Raw genomic sequence first — 19,904 nt, forward strand, 5'->3', positions numbered from 1 at the left:
TCTCTGTGACCAGGCTTCAGAGGAGGAAGAAGTCCAGGCCTGCTTCGTGGATGGGTCGCTTTGATGCCCTGATAGGAGCTGATGGGGAGGAGGCTCCGCACGCTGGCCACGCTGGTTTGCAGGGGGAGAGGTGGCTCAGGGGAGGGGCAGAGAGAGGGAGACACAGAATCCAAAGCAGGCTCCAGGCTCCTAGCTGTCAGCACAGAGCCCGATGTGGGGCTTGAACTCAGGAGCTGTGAGATCAGCACCCGATCCGAAGTCGAATACTTGACCGACTGGGCCCCCTAGACGCCCCGGATTACGCACATCCTGGATACGGATTTGCCTCCCTGCCCAAGTGCCTTGGCCAGCACCTGTATCCAAGGACATAAAGGAAACGATTTATCCCTATGAGATCCCATAGTATCACCTCTAACCAAGGGGATCCACTTTATAGTGAAGGAAAAGTGACGAGGACACAAGAGCACGGCATCCGTTTGCCCCTCGGCGTACCAGCCAGGTGAGGTGGCAGGGGACGTTCGTGTGGCCTCTTTACAGCACGTCTAAGTACCAGCTTGGGGAAGACATCCTCTGGGATTGGGTCCCGGACGTCGACACGCAGTATCCGTTTTGAGCCAATGGCCATTCTATGGCGCCATATGCCAGACGGCTGGGAATCGTGGGAAATGAGAAGGAAGCAGGAACAATCCTGTCAGCATCAGCCCCGGTGGCCCAGCTCGGGGGGGGGGGTCTGTGCTTCTGTTCCCGTACATTTAGGCCCTGAGGGATCAGAAGCCCTAGCTCCCAGGGTGGGAGGTGGGTCGGCCAGCAGCCTCTGGTCCCTTTGGGCAGCTCACTGCCAACTGACCCACGGGCCAAGAAGAGAATTCTAGCGCCAACGACACTTGCTCCTGACCGTCCCCTGTCCGGTGGTCATCGTGAGCGGGCAGTTGCCACAACGTTGGCCCTTCAGGGGCGTGGTGATGAAAGGCCCTGGGGGGGGTGAGGGTCTGGGTTCTCCTGTGAAAGCCCCACAGACCAACAGAGGAACCGTGGAGGAAGGCGAGGCGGGCTGCTGGGGACAGCCCCGGAGCCGACGCCAGCCGCGGCCTCCCCAAGATGCCCCGCTCACCCTCCTGCCGTGACTTTCCTTCCTAAGACTAGAAATTGCGCCCAGCCGCCGCCTTGAAGAGTCGGTGACAGGACAGAGCGAATATGGGGACACAGGGTGGACAGAGGCTGTGACCCCATCCTCCGCTGTCATCTCCACAGCCAGGAGGCTCCTCCGTGGCCTCTGCGACTCTGCCCGAGGGCGTGTCTGTGCTCAGGGCTCCCAGAAGCGGCCATCGACTTTCAGACAGGACGGTGACGAGTATGACCCTACTGTCTTTGCCCTGTTCTGCTTCACACCCTTCCCTGCCTCCCCTCCCCACCTCCTCTCCAGTTCTCTACCTCTCAGCATGACCCTCCCCCCAATAAACTGCTCCTACTCAAAGCCTTGCCTCAACATCTGGCTTGGGGAAGCCCTCTGGTCTTAGTTCAGGCTGCTGTGACACGTCACCACAGGGGCACCTGGGTGGCGCAGTCGGTTGAGCATCCGACTCTTGATTTCAGCTCAGGTCGTGATCCCAGGGTCGTGGGGTCGAGTCCCGCCTCGGGCTCCGTGCTGAGCGTGGAGGCTGCTCAGGATCCTGTCTCTCTCTCCCTCTGCCCCTCTCCCCGGCTCGTGCTCTCTCTCTCTAAAATAAAAACATAAAATAAACCGATCACCACAGACTGGATGGTTTCAACAACAGACATTTTGCTCCTGTCAACACTGGAGGCCGGCAGATCTGAGTCTGGTGAGGGTCCCTCACTTTCTCATTGGTTTGGCGGGGGGGGGGGGGGGCAGGGGGGGTAGGGGGGGGCCAGGAGAGAAGCCAGCTGCCCCAGACCCCTCTGATGAGGGCACCAGCTTCATCCTGGGACTACCTCCTAAAGGCGCCGTGTCCAAAACCATCACCCTGGGGATCGGGCTTTAACACGGGACTCGGGGAGGCGGTGCAAACATTCACGCCGTAGCACCGGTCCCATTAATCCTACCTTCCCTGAGTGCTTCTAAGCCAGGGTAACAATAATCGACAAGGGAAACTCTTCTTTAGAGACAATTCACAGCTAATAATAAAGGAAGGAGAAATGACACAACTGCAGGGTCTCTGTCTGGGGCTCCTGACGATTGATAGGTCTAGACAATGGTCATCAGCAGCCATTAGATTAGAAGGCGATGGACCCAGAGGGCTGCATGGCGGCCGCAAAAAGATACGTCCGCATCCTAAGCCCCGAAGCCCCGAGAATGTCAACTTGTTTGGAAAAAGGGTCTGTGTGGATGTAACGCATTACATGAATTCATTCCCGAAATTCAGTTGACGGTTTTGAGATGAGATCACCCTGGATTAGCAGGTGGGGTAAATCCAGTGACAAGCGTCCTCGTGAGAGACCGATGAAGAGGAGACAGACACTTGAAAAGGATGAGGCAACGTGACCTCAGAGGCAGAGACTGGAGCCGTGCAGCCGGAGAAGCCAACAAGGGCCTCCTGCCACCAGGAGATGGAAGGAGCAAGAAAATTCTCCCCAGAGTCTGCAGAGGGAGGACGTCACCCCCGGTGTGGACGTCCGGCCTCCAGAACCGTAGAACACATTCCTGGGGCGCCTGGGTGGCTCAGTCCGTTAAGCGTCCGACTCTTAATCTCGGCTCAGGTCATGATCTCACGGTGCGTGGGTTCAAGCCCCACATCGGGTTCTGCACTGGCGTTGTGGAACCCGCTTGGGATTCTGTCTCCCTCTCTCTCTGCCCCTCCCCTGCACATTCTCTCTTTCTCTCAAAATAAATATTAAAAAAGAAAGAATACATTTCTGTTGTCTTAAGCCACCACGTTTGTGGTACTTTGTTACAGCGGCCGTGGGCACCGAACGCAGCAAGGAGCTTTATAATGAATGGACCAGGCTGAAATTACCAGAACTTCCTGTTCAACCACGGCATCGACAATCAGACACCGCGTGCCTCCTGATGGGACACACGGTACTGCTTATGAAATATTCCTGGGAAAAAAAGAATGTATGTTTAAATATTTTTAAAGAATATTTTGTTTATTTGAGAGAGACAGAGACAGCACGAGGGGGGGAGGGGCAGAGAGAGAGAGAGAGAAAGAGAACCCCAAGCAGGCTCTGCACTGTCAGTGCGGAACCCCACGCGGGGCCCAAACCCACAAAACCGTGAGATCACGATCTGAATCGGAACCAAGAGTCATATGCTCAACTCACTGAGCCACCCAGGTGCCCCTAAAAATAAATGTATGTTTAATCAAACTTCTAAATATAATTAGAGGGGACAGAGGACCACGTGAATTGTCACGACAGGGACACACTCAACTGAATCTAGAACATGGGGAACCTGACAGGGAAATAACCCAGTTTCTTTTAATATTCTTTTTTTTTTTAATGTTTATTTATTTTTTTGACAGAGAGAGAGAGAGAGAGAGAGAGAGAGAGACAGAGCATGAGCGGGGGAGGGGCAGAGAGAGAGGGAGACACAGAATCCGAAGCAGGCTCCAGGCTCCGAGCTGTCAGCACAGAGCCCAATATCGAGCTCGAACCCACGAGCCCTGAGAGCATGACCTGAGCCGAAGTCGGACGCTTAACTAACCGAGCCACCCAGGTGTCCTAAGTATGGTTCTTTTTCAAAGTCATCATACGTTAGAAATACATAGTGAACACGTACAGGTGATTTGCTTTGAAATACTCTAGCAGACATGAACACAAGTGAGGGACTTTGTGGAACAGGAAAGAACTTGGGGATGGTCAAGCCAGATGATGAAGGGTTCCAATGTTCTATTTTTTGTGTATGTTTGAAGTTCTCAAAAAAAAAAGTAGCAGCAGCACAGAGAATAGTTGTAGAAATGAGCGGTCGTGTGTATGCGTTTTCCGCGCGGGAAAGAACAAAGCGGTGCTGGGCCCAGCGTCTTGGCTTTCTGACTCCATGACAGGCCGGAACTTAGAAAAGCCAGAAGGGCCCTGGAGGAGTGGATGACTGCTAGCATGTTCCAGAATCTAGGCTGCCCTCCCGGGTGCTTGTGGTGAGGCTGCTGCCAGGTGCTGAACAATTAATTAGTTGCAATTTTACGTCTAGGCCCGAGTGGGGTTGCTCTCTCCTGCCCCCTTGTGGTTGAGCGAAGTCTGTAACTAGTTCTAGTCTCTCTGGGCAGCGATGGCTAATTGCAGAGACAAGACCCTCCAGAGCTCTTTTTGTCTTCTCCTCCTGGTGTGGGGACTGGCGGCATTTGAGGTAACGGTGGCTCTAGCAGCCTGGGTCCCTGAATAAGAAAATGAGAAGAGCCCCCTTGTTTGACCACCATGCACAGGTAGCCTAAGGGAGAAATGATCTCGTCTTAAGTCCCTGATACTCGGAGGTCGTTTGTTACCGCAGCATAACCGAGCTCCTCCTGGTGAACACAGCACCATGCAGCAACCAGTCCTACAGGCTACCTGGTAAGAACCTGAATAATTGCTGCGGTTGTTCTGTTACTGTTAGTATTCTTGTAATAACAACCGTCCATCATCACAGGTGCCATTTACTGAGCACCTCTATGTGCCCCCAGGACGTGCCACCCGTCGTCTCAGTTACCGATCCCGGCAGACCCTGGAGGCAGATCTTCCTGCCCCGTGACCAAGATCAGAAAAGCAAAGCTTAGGAACTGCCACAAACATTCCACTTGCTGTCTGAGAGTCATCGAAGATGCCGTTCATTTGATCATTCGTTGTCCTTTATATAAAACCCCACGAGATGACGTCCCTTTAACAATTACAGCCAAGAACCCTCAGGGAAAGCAGTTTTACAACATATATATCAAGCACCATTAGAAAGTTCATACCCTTTGCTCCAGTGGTTAGTCACTAGCCCAAGCTTGTTGCGGTGCAGTTAGATTGCTTGAACAGTAAAATGAATAAACAAACGAATTAGGCAATTAATTAAAATAGTATACATATTAAAGAAAAACGAATTAATGAGAGTTGAGCTTCTGTCTTGAGTTCCCGGTCTGTTTCCCGCAGCCGGATGTTAAGAATGCTCCCGGTCCAGCTCCCCGCCTCGCCTCGCGCCTGCCGGACACACAGTCCCCTCAAGGCTCAGCCCGGCAGGTGGCTGGTGGTGGCCTTAGCTGGTGCTGGTGTTGGCCGCCTCCTCCCCGAGCACGGGTCAGCTTCCCGTCGGCGGAACAACGCTATGAGTTTCCTACACAGGGTAGGAGACTGGCAGGATACAAACACATTGTGAAATATGTGTAGGCTCATCTTTGCTCGTTCCGTGGTGCCCAGCGGGCAGGCCTGCGGGTTTGGAGCGCTCGGGCAGATCTGAACCACAGTCTCCGGTGGGTGCGTGGCGCCCCCGCGTGGCGCCCGGCGCAACAGCACCCCGCGTTCTCCCGCGTCGTCCCCGGGTTCTGCCGCCCGCGGTGCCCGCAGTCCCCCTCGACCTTTGGGGCCCCCTCCTCGCGACCCCCGCCTTCCGGCAGGCTCGCTCCCAGCGGCAGGGGCCCCACCTCTGACTGTCTCCCCGGGAGCGTGGTCGGCCGGATGGGCCCAAGGCCACCCCGTGCCCACCCCCGCCCCCGCCCCGCCTCTATACACGAAGTCCTCAAGTTACTTAACTGCTGTGGACAGAAGTGGGTTAATGCCCCGGGCGCTCGCCCTCCCCCAGCAGCGGCCGCGGGAGCGCGCGAACGGCCGCTGGTCCGGGTGCGAGCGTCCGGGGGGAAGGGTGTCCCCCCTCTCGCAGGGCGCCGCCACCTCCCCTCCCCCGCCCGGCCGGGACCCTGGGACCCCGGGACCCCGACCGTGGCAGGCTGCGGGACGGGGGCCGCGGCGGCCCTACTCCGAGTAGCAGTACGTCCCGAAGGCCGCCTGCTGCGCCCGCGGGAAGCCGAAGCTACGCACGCCGGGGTCGGGGAGGCCCCCGCAGCGCGGCCGCGGCGAAGTGATGGGGAAGCGCACGCTGCCGTCCGCCAGCCAGCCGCCGTCGCACTGGTCCAGCCCCGAGAACTTCCAGGCGGCGTAGAGGTGCCCGACCTTGGCCACCGTGGCCCCGCGCCGCCGGCACGCCGCGTGCGCTTCAGACAGGGTCAGCCGCCCGGGCACGAAGAACACGTGGCCTGGGGAGCGGGGCGCGTCACCCCCCGCCGCGGCCGAAGCCTCCCCGGGACCGAGGCTGGGCAGCGGTGGGGGTGCCGAGGCAGGCTCGGGGGAGGCGGGGGCGGGAGCCCGGCCCGCGCAGTGACGCAGGGACCACGCGGGTCCAGGTCCCGCCCCCCGTCACCCCCCCCACCCACCCCCCACCGCCGCCCACGCGCTCACCTGCAGTCACCGAAGTGAAGCAGAAGGCGTCGTAGCGGTCGCGCTTCCGGTCGCGGGGCCCGTAGCTGCGGATCCCGGGCCGCCCCGGGCCACCGCACGGGGCGCGCGCGGTGAGCACGGGGTAGCGCACGGAGCCCTCGAGCAGCCAGCCCGCGTTGCACCAGTCCAGGCCCTCGGTCCACGCTGGCGGGCAGGGGGAGACGGGGCGGGGGTCAGAGGGGTCCCGGCAGGAACCTGACCCGAGCTCGCCCCCCGCGGAGCCGGGTGACAGCCCCGACAGGCCCGGGCGGTGCCCAGGTCAGGCGCTCACCCTGGTACAGCTGGGCGTAGGTGGCCAGACGCCCGTCCTGCTCCTCGCACGCCTGTTTCGCCTCGTAGTAATTGAACTGGTACCGGCCCCGGCTGGGCTGGTACGGGAACACCACACCTGGGGGGGGGGGGGGACGCCGACAGCCTGAGGAGGGCCGGCAGACGGGGGAGAGGGCTGGGGGACCCCGGGAGACCCGAGCTGGGGCGGCCAGAGCCCCACAGGAGAAGAGGGGGGCGGGAACCCAAGGGCCTCACCCTCCAGGCGCAGGGTCAGCGCCACGCTCTCGTCCTCGATGCCGTTGATGAGTTCGCAGCGGTACCTGCCCTCGTCCTCCAGGCGCACGTCCGCGATGACCAGGGAGGCGTCCAGCCGATGCCCCCTCCGCATCCTGGCGCGCCCCCCCAGGGGCCCGTAGCCCCGGGCGTGCAGGCCGTTGGTGATGAGGATCAGCGTTTCCCGGAGCTCCCCGGGCTCCACTTTGCTCCAGCGGACCTTGTAGCTGGGAGGCGGGGCGCCCAGGACGCAAGGCAGCGTGGCCGTGGCCCCACGACGAGAGTGAATGACCTCGTGGATGGGGGGCAGGAGGTAGTGGGGGCCGGGGTGGGGTGCTGAGCAGAGGGGGCCACAGTGGCAGGAACCCCCTGACCCCCACTGCAGGTGCCCGTCCAGACGCTGCTCCCCAGACTCCCGCCCCCCCTCCACTGCGCACTCAGCAAAGGCTCTCACTCCCTGAACACCTCAGACGGCTGCCCTATCCACTTTACCCACCCCTGGAGCCGCTCCCCCACCTTCCCCAGAGTCTGGGCGGGGCTGAGGGCTTACCTAGGTCCCCCAGCGCTTTGTGGAAGATGGCGAGGCCCCAGGGGAGAAGGAAGTGGCAGAATGTTGGGAGACTAAGCAGGCCTGGCATGATGGAGAGTCAGCCCAGCGCCGTCTGCGGGGCACAAAGCGGGGAGGCAGTGGGGTTGGAGATGAGCTCCCATCTATCAGGGATCCCTGAGGGGTCCAGCTGGAAGGCGTGAGGGCAGAGAAGGGGGCTGTTGGGGGCAAAAGGTGATGGGGAAAGGGGCAGTAACAAACTCCCTTCCCCCAGGCCTGCTGGGCCGCCCCTCTCAGACCGCAGGGCCAGACTTGGCGCCGCCTCCCCTCCCCCACCCCTCCCCGGGGCCATCCCATCTGGGTCCTGAAACCCGGATTGCCTAGCGCGATTGCGGCCGCCGGCTCTCTCCTCTCCCAGCGCTACCCGCCAGCGGAGCCAGAGTGACCAACGAAACCTTGTCACTCTCCTGCTTAAAGCAGTCGCTCCCTTTGCCCTAAGGATACAGTCTGGTCTGCTAGCCAGGGCTTCCAAGGCCCTCTGGGATCCAGCCTCTCACCGTGCCTTCAATGTCGCCTCCCACCCGCTGTGCCCTCTGCACAGTCTTCCAGACACTTCTGGCTCCAAAAGTGCCCAGATTCACTCTCACCTGGTTCTCCCAGGCGTCACTGCCGGCCAAACCGCCTCTGGGAAAACCTTCCTCTTCCCCGGCCGGCGGCAGTGCACTGTGGCCTACCACACTGGCCTGGACACTTGGTCTTAGAAGGACTTTTATTAGCCACTGAATTAACAGTGTGAATTTTAATACATATGCGCGTGTAGGCCGTATCAGTGAGGTTTCTGGCAATTACAAAATTATAAAAACTAATTCCGAACACAATTGTCTATTTCAATAGTTGATTTTCCCCTTCTTTTTTTTTTTTAATTTTTTTTCAACGTTTATTTATTTATTTTTTGGGGACAGAGAGAGACAGAGCATGAACGGGGGAGGGGCAGAGAGAGAGGGAGACACAGAATCGGAAACAGGCTCCAGGCTCTGAGCCATCAGCCCAGAGCCTGATGCGGGGCTCGAACTCATGGACCGCGAGATCGTGACCTGGCTGAAGTCGGACACTTAACCGACTGCGCCACCCACGCGCCCCAGATTTTCCCCTTCTTTTTAAAAAAATCTATTTGACTTTAGTAAGTAGGCTCTACCCCCAACATGGGGTTAGCTCTCACGACCCTGAGACCAAGCGTCAGTGCTCGGCCAACTGAGCCAGCCAGGCCCCCCAGTTTTTCCCCCCTGCCTTATTCTATCTGTTCTTTATCACCTTGACCATTTTTTAGAAGTTGGACTAAGGACCCCTTAGCCTAGCTTGACTCATTTTCTAAACCTGATTCCTCGAGGTGCTAACTGCGTGACTCTGAACGAGTTCTTTAACTTCTCTCGGCCTCAGAGTCCTCATCAGTAAAATGCGGGTAGTAATTCCCATGGACCTCACTGAAGTAACGTGTACAGTGCTCAAAATCGTGTCTGGTATGCAGTAAGCGCCATGTATGTGTTAGCTATTATCCGCAGCATCCAGCCTCGCTTCTGGCACACAGTGGGTGCTAAGTAAGCGTGTGTGTTAGTGAATGAGCCCACACGAAGGATTCTGGGAAGGAGAGCCGGCCGGGAGGGAGAAGGAGGAGACAGAGCTGGAGTCGGAAGAGGTGGAGCCGAGCCCCTCCTCCTCCTGCAAACGAAGGCCTTGGCGGCGGGAGAAACGGGCCGGGCACGCAGGGCCTCGCGGTGGTTGGAGGGCAAGTGCGTGGGCCGGGGACGCGCCCAGGGCGGGAGGGCCGCGTGGGCCGAGGGCGGGTGGGAAGCCACGCCGACGCACCTGCGTGAGAGCGCGCCCGGCCCTCCCCTCGTACGTACGAAGCCCCTTTTACGCATGCTCAGACAAAGGGCACAAATTCTAGGAGACTTGAGGGAGGTCGCACAGTTGGTAAGAGGAGGGTTTGCTGGGATTTGAACGCGTATTTGAGGTCAGGCTCAAGCCCACCGGTCCGTACTTCTGTCCTTGAAAGCAGGCGCACACATACCCTCTTCGTAGCCCTGACAGAGAACCAGAGAGCCGACAGCCCCAGTTGCCTACCTGTTAGAAGTCGCTCTCTTCACGGGGACGGGAGCGACAGGGACTGGCGGCGTCTTGTCCTGCTCCAGGAAGAGGTTCCGGTGAAGGCGCTGCCTGGGCCCCTGCGAGACCCAAGCACTTCAGGGCCCTGGGACTTGGGCGCCTGATCAGCGGGGTCCCTCCTCTTGCACCTTTGAGGAAAGGCTTCTGCCCTGAGCTCGCAGAAGCAGCCAAGGTGCCGAGAGCTTTCTTCCCCTCGCCACTCCACTAAGCCAGGCTAAGTGACCTGTGTCCAGCCCGTGACCCGGCACTGTATGCGCACTGCTCACGGTCCTGGGCCTGGGGAAGATGCGGCGCTTGGGGCCAGGGGTGGGGACCCCCAAAGGGATGCAGTAAAGGAGGCACCCGGGAAGGATTACCTGGAAGAACGTGGAGGAGGTGGTGCCTCGTTTCTTCCTGATGCCCGAGGGCCAGAGAAGGAGCAGACTGCCTGATGGGTATGAAGATGCCGGCCGCTGGGTGTGCGGACGAGCTAAGGTGAGCTCGAGGACCTGTGGCCAAGCCCCCGCTGTCTCCGGTTTCCCCCGAGGGCCTCCTCCAAGCAGCACCCTCCCCTCCCCCAACCAGTCCTCACCTCTGTCCTCCGGAGCCTGGGTGCGCATTGCCTGTGGGAGGAGGCTCTCAGGGTGGGACCCAGACTTCCAGGACCTCCAGCTGCTTCAAGAAACCTGACCCCTTCGGTCCAGCCCCCTGTCTGTCCGTCTGTCTGTTCTTTCCCGCTCCGTCCCCACCCCATCGGAAGCACAAGTTCCCATTGTCTCTGTCTTTCCCCCTATTGTTGAATAACAGGGGCCCTTTCTTTATCCTGTGGGCAAGGGCAACGAAATGTCAACAGCTGGGGATGTGGGATGCGGGACCGGCTGGCACACAGCACCGGAAAAAGGGCCGGGGTAGGGGCAGGCTCAGAACAGGACTGGACATCCCCAGGGAGAGGGGAGTGGGGGCGGGGAGAGCGGTTGGTGAGAAGGTTGAAAGGGGGGGGGTCCCCTCCACGCCAGGCTTCAAGCCTCGGGAGAGATGTGGTGTGAGGCCAGGGGTGGCGGCGCCCCGTGGAGGGCAGAACGCGTGGTGGGAATAGCACTGGGAGCGAAGGCAGGAGGGCTTTCTGCGCCCGGGAGGGTAACGGGAGTTTCCGAGAAGGACTTCGGAGAGCTCTCCAAAAGAGGGGTCGGTTTATTTGTCCCGCCTCCTCCTAGTGCCAGTGCTCCGGAGAAGGGAGGTCCTCGACCTCCCTGGGAGGACATACGCTTCTCCACAGCGCCCCCTGGAGTCTAAGCGGCTGGAGTTCACACGCCCAGTCCGGACCTTTCTGTCGAGGTACAATCTGCCTCCAACAAGCAGCAGGGACCTCCAGTGGACAGCTCACCGCACTTACCAGTGTACACGCCACGGAACTAAGCCTCGGATCAGCATATAGAACGTTTCAACGCCCAGGATGAGCCTGTTTCTTTTTTGTTTGCTGTCAGGGCAGAGGGACGACTCTCTCCGGAAATAGCCATTTAGGAAGGTTCCAGCTTCCGGTCCCTCTTAGCCTTACTTTCTGTCTGCCCGGCAACCCCTCATCAGCAGCTTTGCAATATTGTGATCGCGCGCTTTTGGGAACCGGAGGGGACCTCAGGACGCCCAGCTTCTTCAGTCACCGACCAAGAGGACCTGGTGAGAGAGGGCCTTGCCCAAGCCCGCACGGAAGGCAGCTGTGGAGGCTGGGACTTGCTGCTGTTCCCGCCAATCCCTCTTCGGAGCCTCAGTCGGATTCTCCGAGTCCGCGGGCTGCGGGCTTTTCCGCTGGGGCCGCATCTTCTAACAGGGAGCCCACGCCACCTGCTCCCTTCAGGGCTTTGGAGGACAGTCTCCACCGTCCTGCATCACCATCCCCGTCCCGAGCCCTTCCCTCCTCCTCCCAGAGGAAAAGGACAAACGGCCCCTGTCTCAGGCCGAGGACACCCGGATCCGATCCCGCGCATCTGACTGGCCAACACCCAACTCAGACAAACAGCCCCCTGCAGCGGCTCGGAGGGGGACACGGCGGCTCTGCCACCACCCAGGCCCCCCCGGCCTGCCCTCCCGCCTCCCCAGATCGCTTCTGAACCGTGGTTTGCAAGTCTCAGGTGTGTGAACCCACGAGAGGCTGAGTTTGGCAGGGAGGAAGGCCTGGAAACAGTTGATGGAGGCGGAAAGAGCCCTTTGAGGATGGAGCTGGGGAAGGGACGGCCCGGAAGAAATGTGCGGTGAGCCAGACTGCACTCCCTTTGCCCGAGGTCCTCTCACCCCCGGTCCTCAGTCTGCCAGACACTCAGCAGACCGGGAGGGTTGGCTGCTGGGCTCGCTCTTCTGGGCCGAGGTCTTTGCCACCCGCTGCCGCAGACTCAGCAAGGTGACGGGAACCAGCCCGCCCAAGCCCTGACTTCTCTTCCTCGAGCACCCAGACCTGGCGTCAGGCAGCCGGCGACCAGCTTCTTGATCCCTGCTGCGCACAAGCAGGTCCCGTTGACTGTTGCATGAGGGATGAGGACAGTTGGCAAGGCAGCCCTTTAGGCGGTGGCAGGGAGAGGCTGTGGGTGACTGGCAGGACCCCGTCTCCTTCCAGCGAGGTTCACACACAGCTGCCTCCCTCCTCCACCCTGCGAGCCCCAGGCCACGCTTCTCTCTGGCCCAGGCGGAGCCTCCTGGGGGGCTGGATCCCTGCATCCCCGTGGGAGGAGGTAGGGAGGAGGCTGGGGACGCGTCAGTCTTCAGGAAAAGGCACTTTTTCCACTCAGGACCGCTGCCTCCCACTCTCTGTACTTCCGTCTGTCTGCGGAGCGTGAGGACGTCACCTCCGTGCCTCAGAGGCCCCACGGAGCCTTGGCAGGAAACTGTTCCTCGTCTCGGTGGCCCGGCCCCACCTGGAGATCCTGGATGGAGCTCAGTGTCTTGAGCCCTTTTAAAGCTTGGGGCTCCTGAGAAGTGGGCGTCCCGGTGCCCACTTCAGTAGGACCGGGACCTCGAAACTGGGACTGACCGTGTCCAGGGGGAGGACTGGGCTGGCCACATGGACAGCTCCTGTCTGGCTCGGCAAAGTCTCAAGGGAATGGAATGGGGGTGTCACCTGGTGCTCACCCAACCTGGCCAGTGTTCCGGTCCATCAGCCCTGTCTATTCTGAGGGCCTGCTGGGGGGCAGGGGGAGCTCCTCCTGTGCGGAAACCTTCTCACGGCACCAGAGGGCTGTCAGAGGAGAGCGGACAGAGCCTTAGAAGGCATGGCTGTCCCTGGCTTTTCCCTGAGAGACAAAAGGCAGCAGTGCTCAACTCAGCATTCTGCTCAATTCGACCCCTCACCTGGATTCCGCTCCTGGCCACGGATGTACCCACCAGCTAGACAGACACCTGCCTTGTGTGTGCAGGACAGAGCTCCAGGGTCCAAACGTTACAGCCGCGGGGCACGGTTGAGCCTGCATCTGAGCCGGCCTTGGGTACCGGTCATGATTCTGCTGCAGGCTGTGTATCCCCGGGGCGCAGCCTCTTCACTGGGCCTGTGTCCTCACCTGAACAACGGGACTGCGATCCATTTAAACTATTTTCTGGGGGCGCCCGGGGGGCTCAGTCGGTTCAGCGTCCGACTCGATTTCGGCTCAGGTCATGATCTCGTGTTTGTGGGATCGAGCCCCGTGTCAGGCTCCAGGCTCACGGCGTGGAACCTGCTTGGGATTCTCTCTCTTCCTCTCTCTCTGCTCCTCCCCAGCTCTCTCTCTCTCTCTGTCTCTCTGTCTCTCTCTCTGTGTCTTTCTCTCAAAACGAATAAACAAACGTTAAAAATAAAATGACAGTTTTCTGAAGGGCCTCAGTGTGCAGAGAACGCTAACGGATGGAAGTTCCCAGTCTGGGGGTGATGTCTGGTGGAGGTGAGGTTAGGTCAAATGGCAGGAAGCACAGAGAACAGTAAAAGACAAACATCTAGAAGCTATTTTCATGGTGGCAAAGATTTGACAATTATATTTTACTTTTTATTTTTACATTTATTTTTTATTTTTTGAGAGACAGAGAGAGACAGAGCACAAGTTGGGGAGGGGCAGAGAGAGAGGGAGACACAGAATCCGAAGCGGCTCCAGGCTCTGAGCTGTCGGCAGAGCCCGACACGGAGCTTGAACTCACAAACCACGAGGTCATGACCTGAGCCAAAGTCGGACGCTTAACCGGCTGAGCCACCCAGGTGCCCCCTACAATTGTATTTTACTTTTTTTTTTTTTTTTAAATTTTTTTTTCAATGTTTATTTATTTTTGGGACAGAGAGAGACAGAACATGAACGGGGGAGGGGCAGAGAGAGAGGGAGACACAGAATCGGAAACAGGCTCCAGGCTCTGAGCCATCAGCCCAGAGCCTGACGTGGGGCTCGAACTCCCGGACCGCGAGATCGTGACCTGGCTGAAGTCGGACGCTTAACCGACTGCGCCACCCAGGCGCCCCTGTATTTTACTTTTTAATAGTCATGTCACCTGTCATTCTGTTTGTTAATAGTCTGTTTGCCATTGTGTTCAAGGGGGGCATTTATTTATTTATTTATTTATTATGTTTATTTGTTTATTTTTGAGAGGGGGAGGGGCAGAGAGAGAGAGGGAGAATCCCAAGCAGGCTCCACGCTGTCATCACAGAGCCCGACACAGGACTCGATTTCACGAACCGTGAGATCGTGACCCGAGCCGAAATCAAGAGTCACACGCTCAGCCGACTGAGCCACCCAGGCGCCCCACGAGTGGACCATTGAAACTGTATTTCTGTTCAACTACCTCCTGCAAGTACCTTGAGACCCCGACTCCCAATTCATCAGCCGTTCTCATGGTGCGGGGCCTGGGGCTCTCCCACACCCCTGCTTGTGCTCTCTGCCCAGCTGGTCGAGGCTAGGTCCCACTGCACCGTGTGCAGACCCCCACTCCCAGGCTCCCGTGGATCAAACTGAAACCCAGAAGGACGTACCCATCTACCATTCTCAGACCAGAATTTGAATAATTTACAGAGCGAGCCCCATCCCAGAGCTCCCATCCTTTCCCACGGGAGATATACTGTCACAGCATCATTCCCGTCTCGTGGACACAGAAACCAGTGTCCAGAGAAGGTTAGTAACTTGTTCGAGGTCATCTAGCCACTGGGTAACCCAGGTAGCTTATGTCCAAAGCTGGAGGAGTTCCTCCCTTCTGTGATAGAATAATTCCTCCAAACTTGGAAAAGGTAAACGGACAAGTGCGTGTTCCGGGTGGTTTTTTGGTATCACTCCGGAGCATCGTCAAAAGCTTGCTTGACAGCCACCGGACTCGCCTGGAGAATGTACCTTTGTTGTTAGTCCACTTGATAAATGGTCCACAACCAGACATTTACAGTTCCGTCCTATTGGTGGTTAACCCGCAGAAGTGGATAAAGTAATCGGCTGTTGTTGCCCAATACAGAAGTTAACCATAAAAGTGTTTCAGTTTGGTTGCCTTAGAAAGTCGACCAGTCTCATATGTAAATTAGTAATCTTACTTTGAGATTCCTTTTTTGCCTTGTTCCCTCATTAATGAGTTAAATCAATGTTTGTTTTTTAAGTTATTTTTAACTTTATTTGAGAGAGAGAGAGAGAGCAGGGAAGGGGCAGAGAGGGAGAGAGAGAATCCCAAGCAGGCTCCATGCTGCCAGCATAGAGCCCAATGGAGGGCTTGAACTCACAAACAGTGAGATCAAGACCTGAGCCAAAACCAAGAGTTGGACCCTCAAGCGACTGAGCCGCCCCAGTGCCCCTGCATGTTCTTATTTTCTTTTTATTTTTTTATTTTTGAGAGAGACGGGGTGTGAGTGGGGGAGGGGCAGAGAGAGGGAGACAGAATCAGAAGCGGAAGCAGGCTGTCTCCAGGCTCTGAGCCCTCAGCACAGAGCCGGACGGGGGGGCTCGAACCCACCAACCGTGAGACCATGACCTGAGCGGAAGTCAGATGCTTAACCTGCTGAGCCACCCAGGTGCCCTGCATGTTCTTTTTAAATCTACTTGAGATCATATCCTAGGAGCTGTTCCCTGCCTTGCTCTTTTCGCCTAATAGTGCATGCCATGTGTCCCATCAGCATGGGACATAAAGCTTCCCTCTTTGATTCTGGGTCTGAATGGTGTCCCAGTGGGTGACTGCAGCATATTTACCCTGACGCCCCCTGGTGGACATTCACGGTGCCACAGGTTGGGACAACTAGTTGGACATCTTGAGGGAAAAAATATAGATGTATATGAGCCACAACCCTCTCCATAAACTAAATCAATCCCAGGAATCTTAGAGAATTAAATGTAACAGTGAAGCCAAAATGAATCCCAGACTAATCAATTTTTCCATTGGAAGGCAACTTTTATTGCTTTTTAAAAACACGATCACACGATGATACTTAATTGTATACAACTTAACATCAAAACATAAAAAATGAAAATCTCCCTCAATCCCACCACATAGAGTAAATTGAACATTTTCTTGTTTGTCCTTCCAAACTTCCAGGACTGGGATCACGTGGGTTGAGTCGAGTCGGGAGTCTGGGCTGCGGTGCTAGCGTGCAGGGCGCCCGAGGGCCAGCAGGGGGCGCGCGCAGGTGTCCGCTCGCCCTTGGGACGACCCTCGCTCTCTCGCGAGCCCGGGGCGCAGGGGGCGGAGTCCCGATTTCTCAAAGTCTCTTTCCGAGACGGGGAGTTGGGGGCGGGAGCTTGCGGGGTCTCCCACGCCATCCGTTGCAGGACCGGTCCCACTGCTTTTCCACTGAGGTCTCTGGAAGGACTGCACTTTAAAAATAGAAAAAAGGGCAGCTCTTCCTGCCCAGGGTCCTCCCTGTGCTTTAATAAAATCACCTTTTGCACCTAAAAATAAATAAAACAAAGAGAAAACAAGCAACCCAGATGTGGATGCATCCGCTCCCCTGAACACTGTGCTTCTCCAGGGTGACTCTAGAGGTGGCCGAGAGCTGCGGAGGACAGAGGGCCCCTTGGCGCCTGCCCCCTCCCGCCCTCCGGGCTCACCCCACCCCAAGGCCAGCATTTCCGCGTTCGGGGTTCAGGCCCCTTCAGGGGGGACATGAGGCCAGGAAAAGGTCCACAGAAGCACTGGGGAGACAGCGATTGGAGTTCAGGCCTTGACCCCGAAGGGAGAGGAGGACGGTACCAAGCTCAGGTGGCAGTGGCGTTTCTGGGATACACCTGTCTCCCCCTGAGCCCGCGGTCCTCTCTCTCCATCCCCGTTTTGTGTGCCCTCTGGCCCTCCGCTGGCTTGCCTGCAAATAGGGACAACTACACCCAACGCGGGGTCACGGCGGGGATCAAATATGATAATGTTTGTGAAAATGGCATTTAAAACTGTAAACCACCATTATAAAAACCATTAGTTTTCAATAGCAAAGCGCTGTGCGCAGAGGGTTGTAATGTGTTTATTATCGCGAACTGGGTCAATGAGGTAGAAAAACGAGACTGCCTAGGCGAGGGATTAGGAAGTCATCTGGGTCTAAGGAGAACTGAGACCTGGCGCCTTCTTTTCCACCCGGAAACAAAAGTGAACAGAGGCTGTTCTGTAAACATGCCAGTGCTCGCGATACAGGCTTTTCAAAGCCCCACATTGTACTTGCGACCACAAGCTGTTTTGTCTGAGCTCGCTCTCAGGTTTTGTTTCATTTATTTATTTACTTACTCATTTTTGAGAGAGAGCAAGAACGCAAGCAGGGAGGGGCAGAAAGAGGAGGAGGAGAGAATCCCAAGCAGGTTCTGCACACGAACCCTGAGATCATGACCTGAGCCGAAACCAAGAGTTGGACGCTTAGCCTGCTGAGCCACCCAGGCACCCCAGTTTCAGGTTTTATCTGCAGGGGGAAAAAAAAGGGGTGACAAGAGCTGGGGAAGAGAAGTGACTCAGGCATTCATGAGCCCTCAGGCTTTGCTGGGGGAGCTTAAACGCAGTACAGAAAATTAACCCAATACCTTGAGGATTTCACTCGAGTCCAGAAACACAGAAAGGAATTCGAGTCGGTAATCCCAGGGCCACGCTCACTTCCTCTATGTTTCTCTTCTCTGTGCCAAATCCCTCAGCACTGACTCTGGGCTGTACCCATTTGCTGCTTTAAAGTTATTTTCCAAGGGGCGCCTGGGTGGCTCAGTCGGTTAGGCGTCCGACTTCAGCTCAGGTCACGATCTCACAGTCTGTGAGTTCGGGCCCCGCGTTGGGCTCTGTGCTGTCAGTTCAGAGCCTGGAACCTGCTTTGGATTCTGTGTCTCCCTCTCTCTCTGCCCCTCCCCCACTCACGCTCTGTCCCTATCAAAAAATGAATAAACATTAAAAAAAATTTTTTAAGTTATGTTCTGATAAAATAATATATGCTAACTCCAGAAAATTTGAAATTCAGGGAAAAGGTACAAAGAGGAGGAAACTCTTACCCATAATCCCTTCACCTAGGAACGGCTGCTTATAACATGTTCGTGTTCTTCCTTTGTTCTCGTGTGCCTGTGCATTTTTTAAAGGTATAATTCACATGCTGTAAAATGCAGTTCAGTTGTTTTTAGGATATTCATGAGTTTAGCTGCCACCACTATGTAATTCCAGAACAATTCACCAATCTAAAAAGAAGCCCTGTACCCAGATCAGTCACTCTTCATTGCCCTCTCCCAAACTGACTTGTGTCTACAGATTTGCCTGTTCTGTACATTGTGTGTAGACGGAACCACACAGGATGAGGCCTTTGTCTCTGGTTTCTTTCACCTGGCACGTTGCCAAGGTTTCTCCACATTGTGGCGAGCACCGGCCCTTCACTCCTTTTGATGGTCAAGTAATATTGCATTGCGTGCGCCTCCCATGTCTCATTTATCCATCCAGCAGTTGATAGATGTTTGGGCTGTTTTCACTTCTTGAATGTCATAAATGATGCTTCTATTAACAATCACATACAAGTTTTCATACAGACATAGGTTTTCAGTTCTCTTTGGGCGCACACCCAGGATGTGGGATGGTTGTGTCCTATGGTAATTCTATGTTTAACTTTCTCAGGAACTTTCAAACTGTTTTCCAAGGCAGCTGCCCCATTTTACATTCCCACCAGCAATACATGAGGGCTCCAATTTTTCCACATCCTCTCCATGTTGTTATCCTTAAAAAAAAAAAAAAAAAATTAGTTATCTTAGTAGGTGTGAAATGGTATCCCTTATGATTTTCATTTGCATTTCCCTGATGACTAATAAAGTTGGGCATCTTTTCATGAGCTTATTTGTCATGTGTAGATCTTCTTTGGAGAAATGTGTATTCAGATCCTCTGTCCACTGTAAAATCCTGTTGTCTTTTTATTGTTGAGTTGTAAGAGTTCTTTATATATTCTGGATATTAGAACCTCAACAGATATATGATTTGCAAATATTTCCTCCCATTCTGTGGATTGTCTCTTGAATTTCCTGATAATGTCCTTTGGACCACAAAAGTTTTAATTTTAAGAGATTTAGAGAGGGGTGCCTGGGTGGCTCAGTTGGCTAAGCATCTGACTTTGGCTTAGGTCACGATCTCACTGTTTGTGAGTTCAAGCCCGGCGTTGGGCTCTCTGCTGTCAGCACAGAGCCTGCTTTGGATCCTCTGTACTCCCTTTCTCTGCCTTTCCCAGGCTTGTGCTCTCTCTGTGTCTCACTCAAAATAAATAAATAAATAAAACATTTTTAATTAAAAAAAAAAAAAAGAGCCTTAGAGATTTAGCTCCTACATTGAGTTCTCTGATCCATTTGGAGTTAGTTTTAGCATGATATGAGGGAAGGGTCCAAATTCTTTTTTTTTTTTTTTTACATCTGGCTATCCAGTTGTTTCATCACCATTGTTGAAAAGACTATTCTAGGGGCGCCTGGGTGGCACAGTCGGTTAAGTGTCTGACTTCAGCCAGGTCACGATCTCGCGGTCTGTGAGTTCAAGCCCCGCGTCGGGCTCTGGGCTGATGGCTCAGAGCCTGGAGCCTGCTTCCGATTCTGTGTCTCCCTCTCTCTCTGCCCCTCCCCCGTTCATGCTCTGTCTCTCTCTGTCTCAAAAATAAATAAACGTTAAAAAAAAATTTTAAAAAAGAAAAGAAAAGAAAAGAAAAGAAAAGACTATTCTCTCCCCATTGAATCCTGGCATTCTTGTTGCCAAAAAATTGTCCATAAATTTATGGGTTTATTCCCGGACTCTGGATTCTATTCCATTGACCTGTACATCTATCCTATACCAGAACAACACTCTTGATTACTGTAGCTTTGTAGTAAATTTTGAAATAGGAAAGCATTAG

At 55.7% G+C, this 19,904-nt stretch overlaps 1 protein-coding gene and 1 long non-coding RNA gene across 10 annotated transcripts; one reads left to right on the top strand and one right to left on the bottom strand.

Moving 5' to 3' along the window:
• Positions 1–5,631: 5,631 nt before the first annotated feature.
• HAPLN2 (hyaluronan and proteoglycan link protein 2) lies at positions 5,632–11,500 on the bottom strand. Of its 9 annotated transcripts, none has more exons than XM_023247671.2 (8): positions 11,028–11,500; positions 10,012–10,082; positions 9,614–9,672; positions 7,496–7,607; positions 6,928–7,281; positions 6,674–6,790; positions 6,364–6,546; positions 5,632–6,161 (listed from the first exon to the last, which is right to left on the bottom strand). In XM_023247671.2, exons 4-8 carry the CDS (start codon positions 7,581–7,583, stop codon positions 5,881–5,883), a joined length of 1,023 nt encoding a protein of 340 aa, XP_023103439.1. In that variant the 5' UTR covers positions 7,584–7,607; positions 9,614–9,672; positions 10,012–10,082; positions 11,028–11,500; the 3' UTR covers positions 5,632–5,880. The 9 variants fall into 9 exon arrangements, with proteins under 9 accessions (XP_023103439.1, XP_023103435.1, XP_023103438.1 ...); XM_023247667.2 differs by having other exon boundaries at positions 9,614–9,714; XM_023247670.2 differs by lacking the exon at positions 11,028–11,500 and adding an exon at positions 10,227–10,839.
• On the top strand, positions 8,670–12,305 carry LOC123382799. Its single transcript, XR_006591769.1, has 2 exons — positions 8,670–10,129; positions 10,849–12,305. It is a non-coding gene; the product is annotated as an uncharacterized LOC123382799 (long non-coding RNA).
• Positions 12,306–19,904: the final 7,599 nt, after the last annotated feature.

This window comes from Felis catus, chromosome F1 (assembly GCF_018350175.1).
Source record: "Felis catus isolate Fca126 chromosome F1, F.catus_Fca126_mat1.0, whole genome shotgun sequence".
NCBI classification, from domain to species: Eukaryota; Metazoa; Chordata; class Mammalia; order Carnivora; family Felidae; genus Felis; species Felis catus.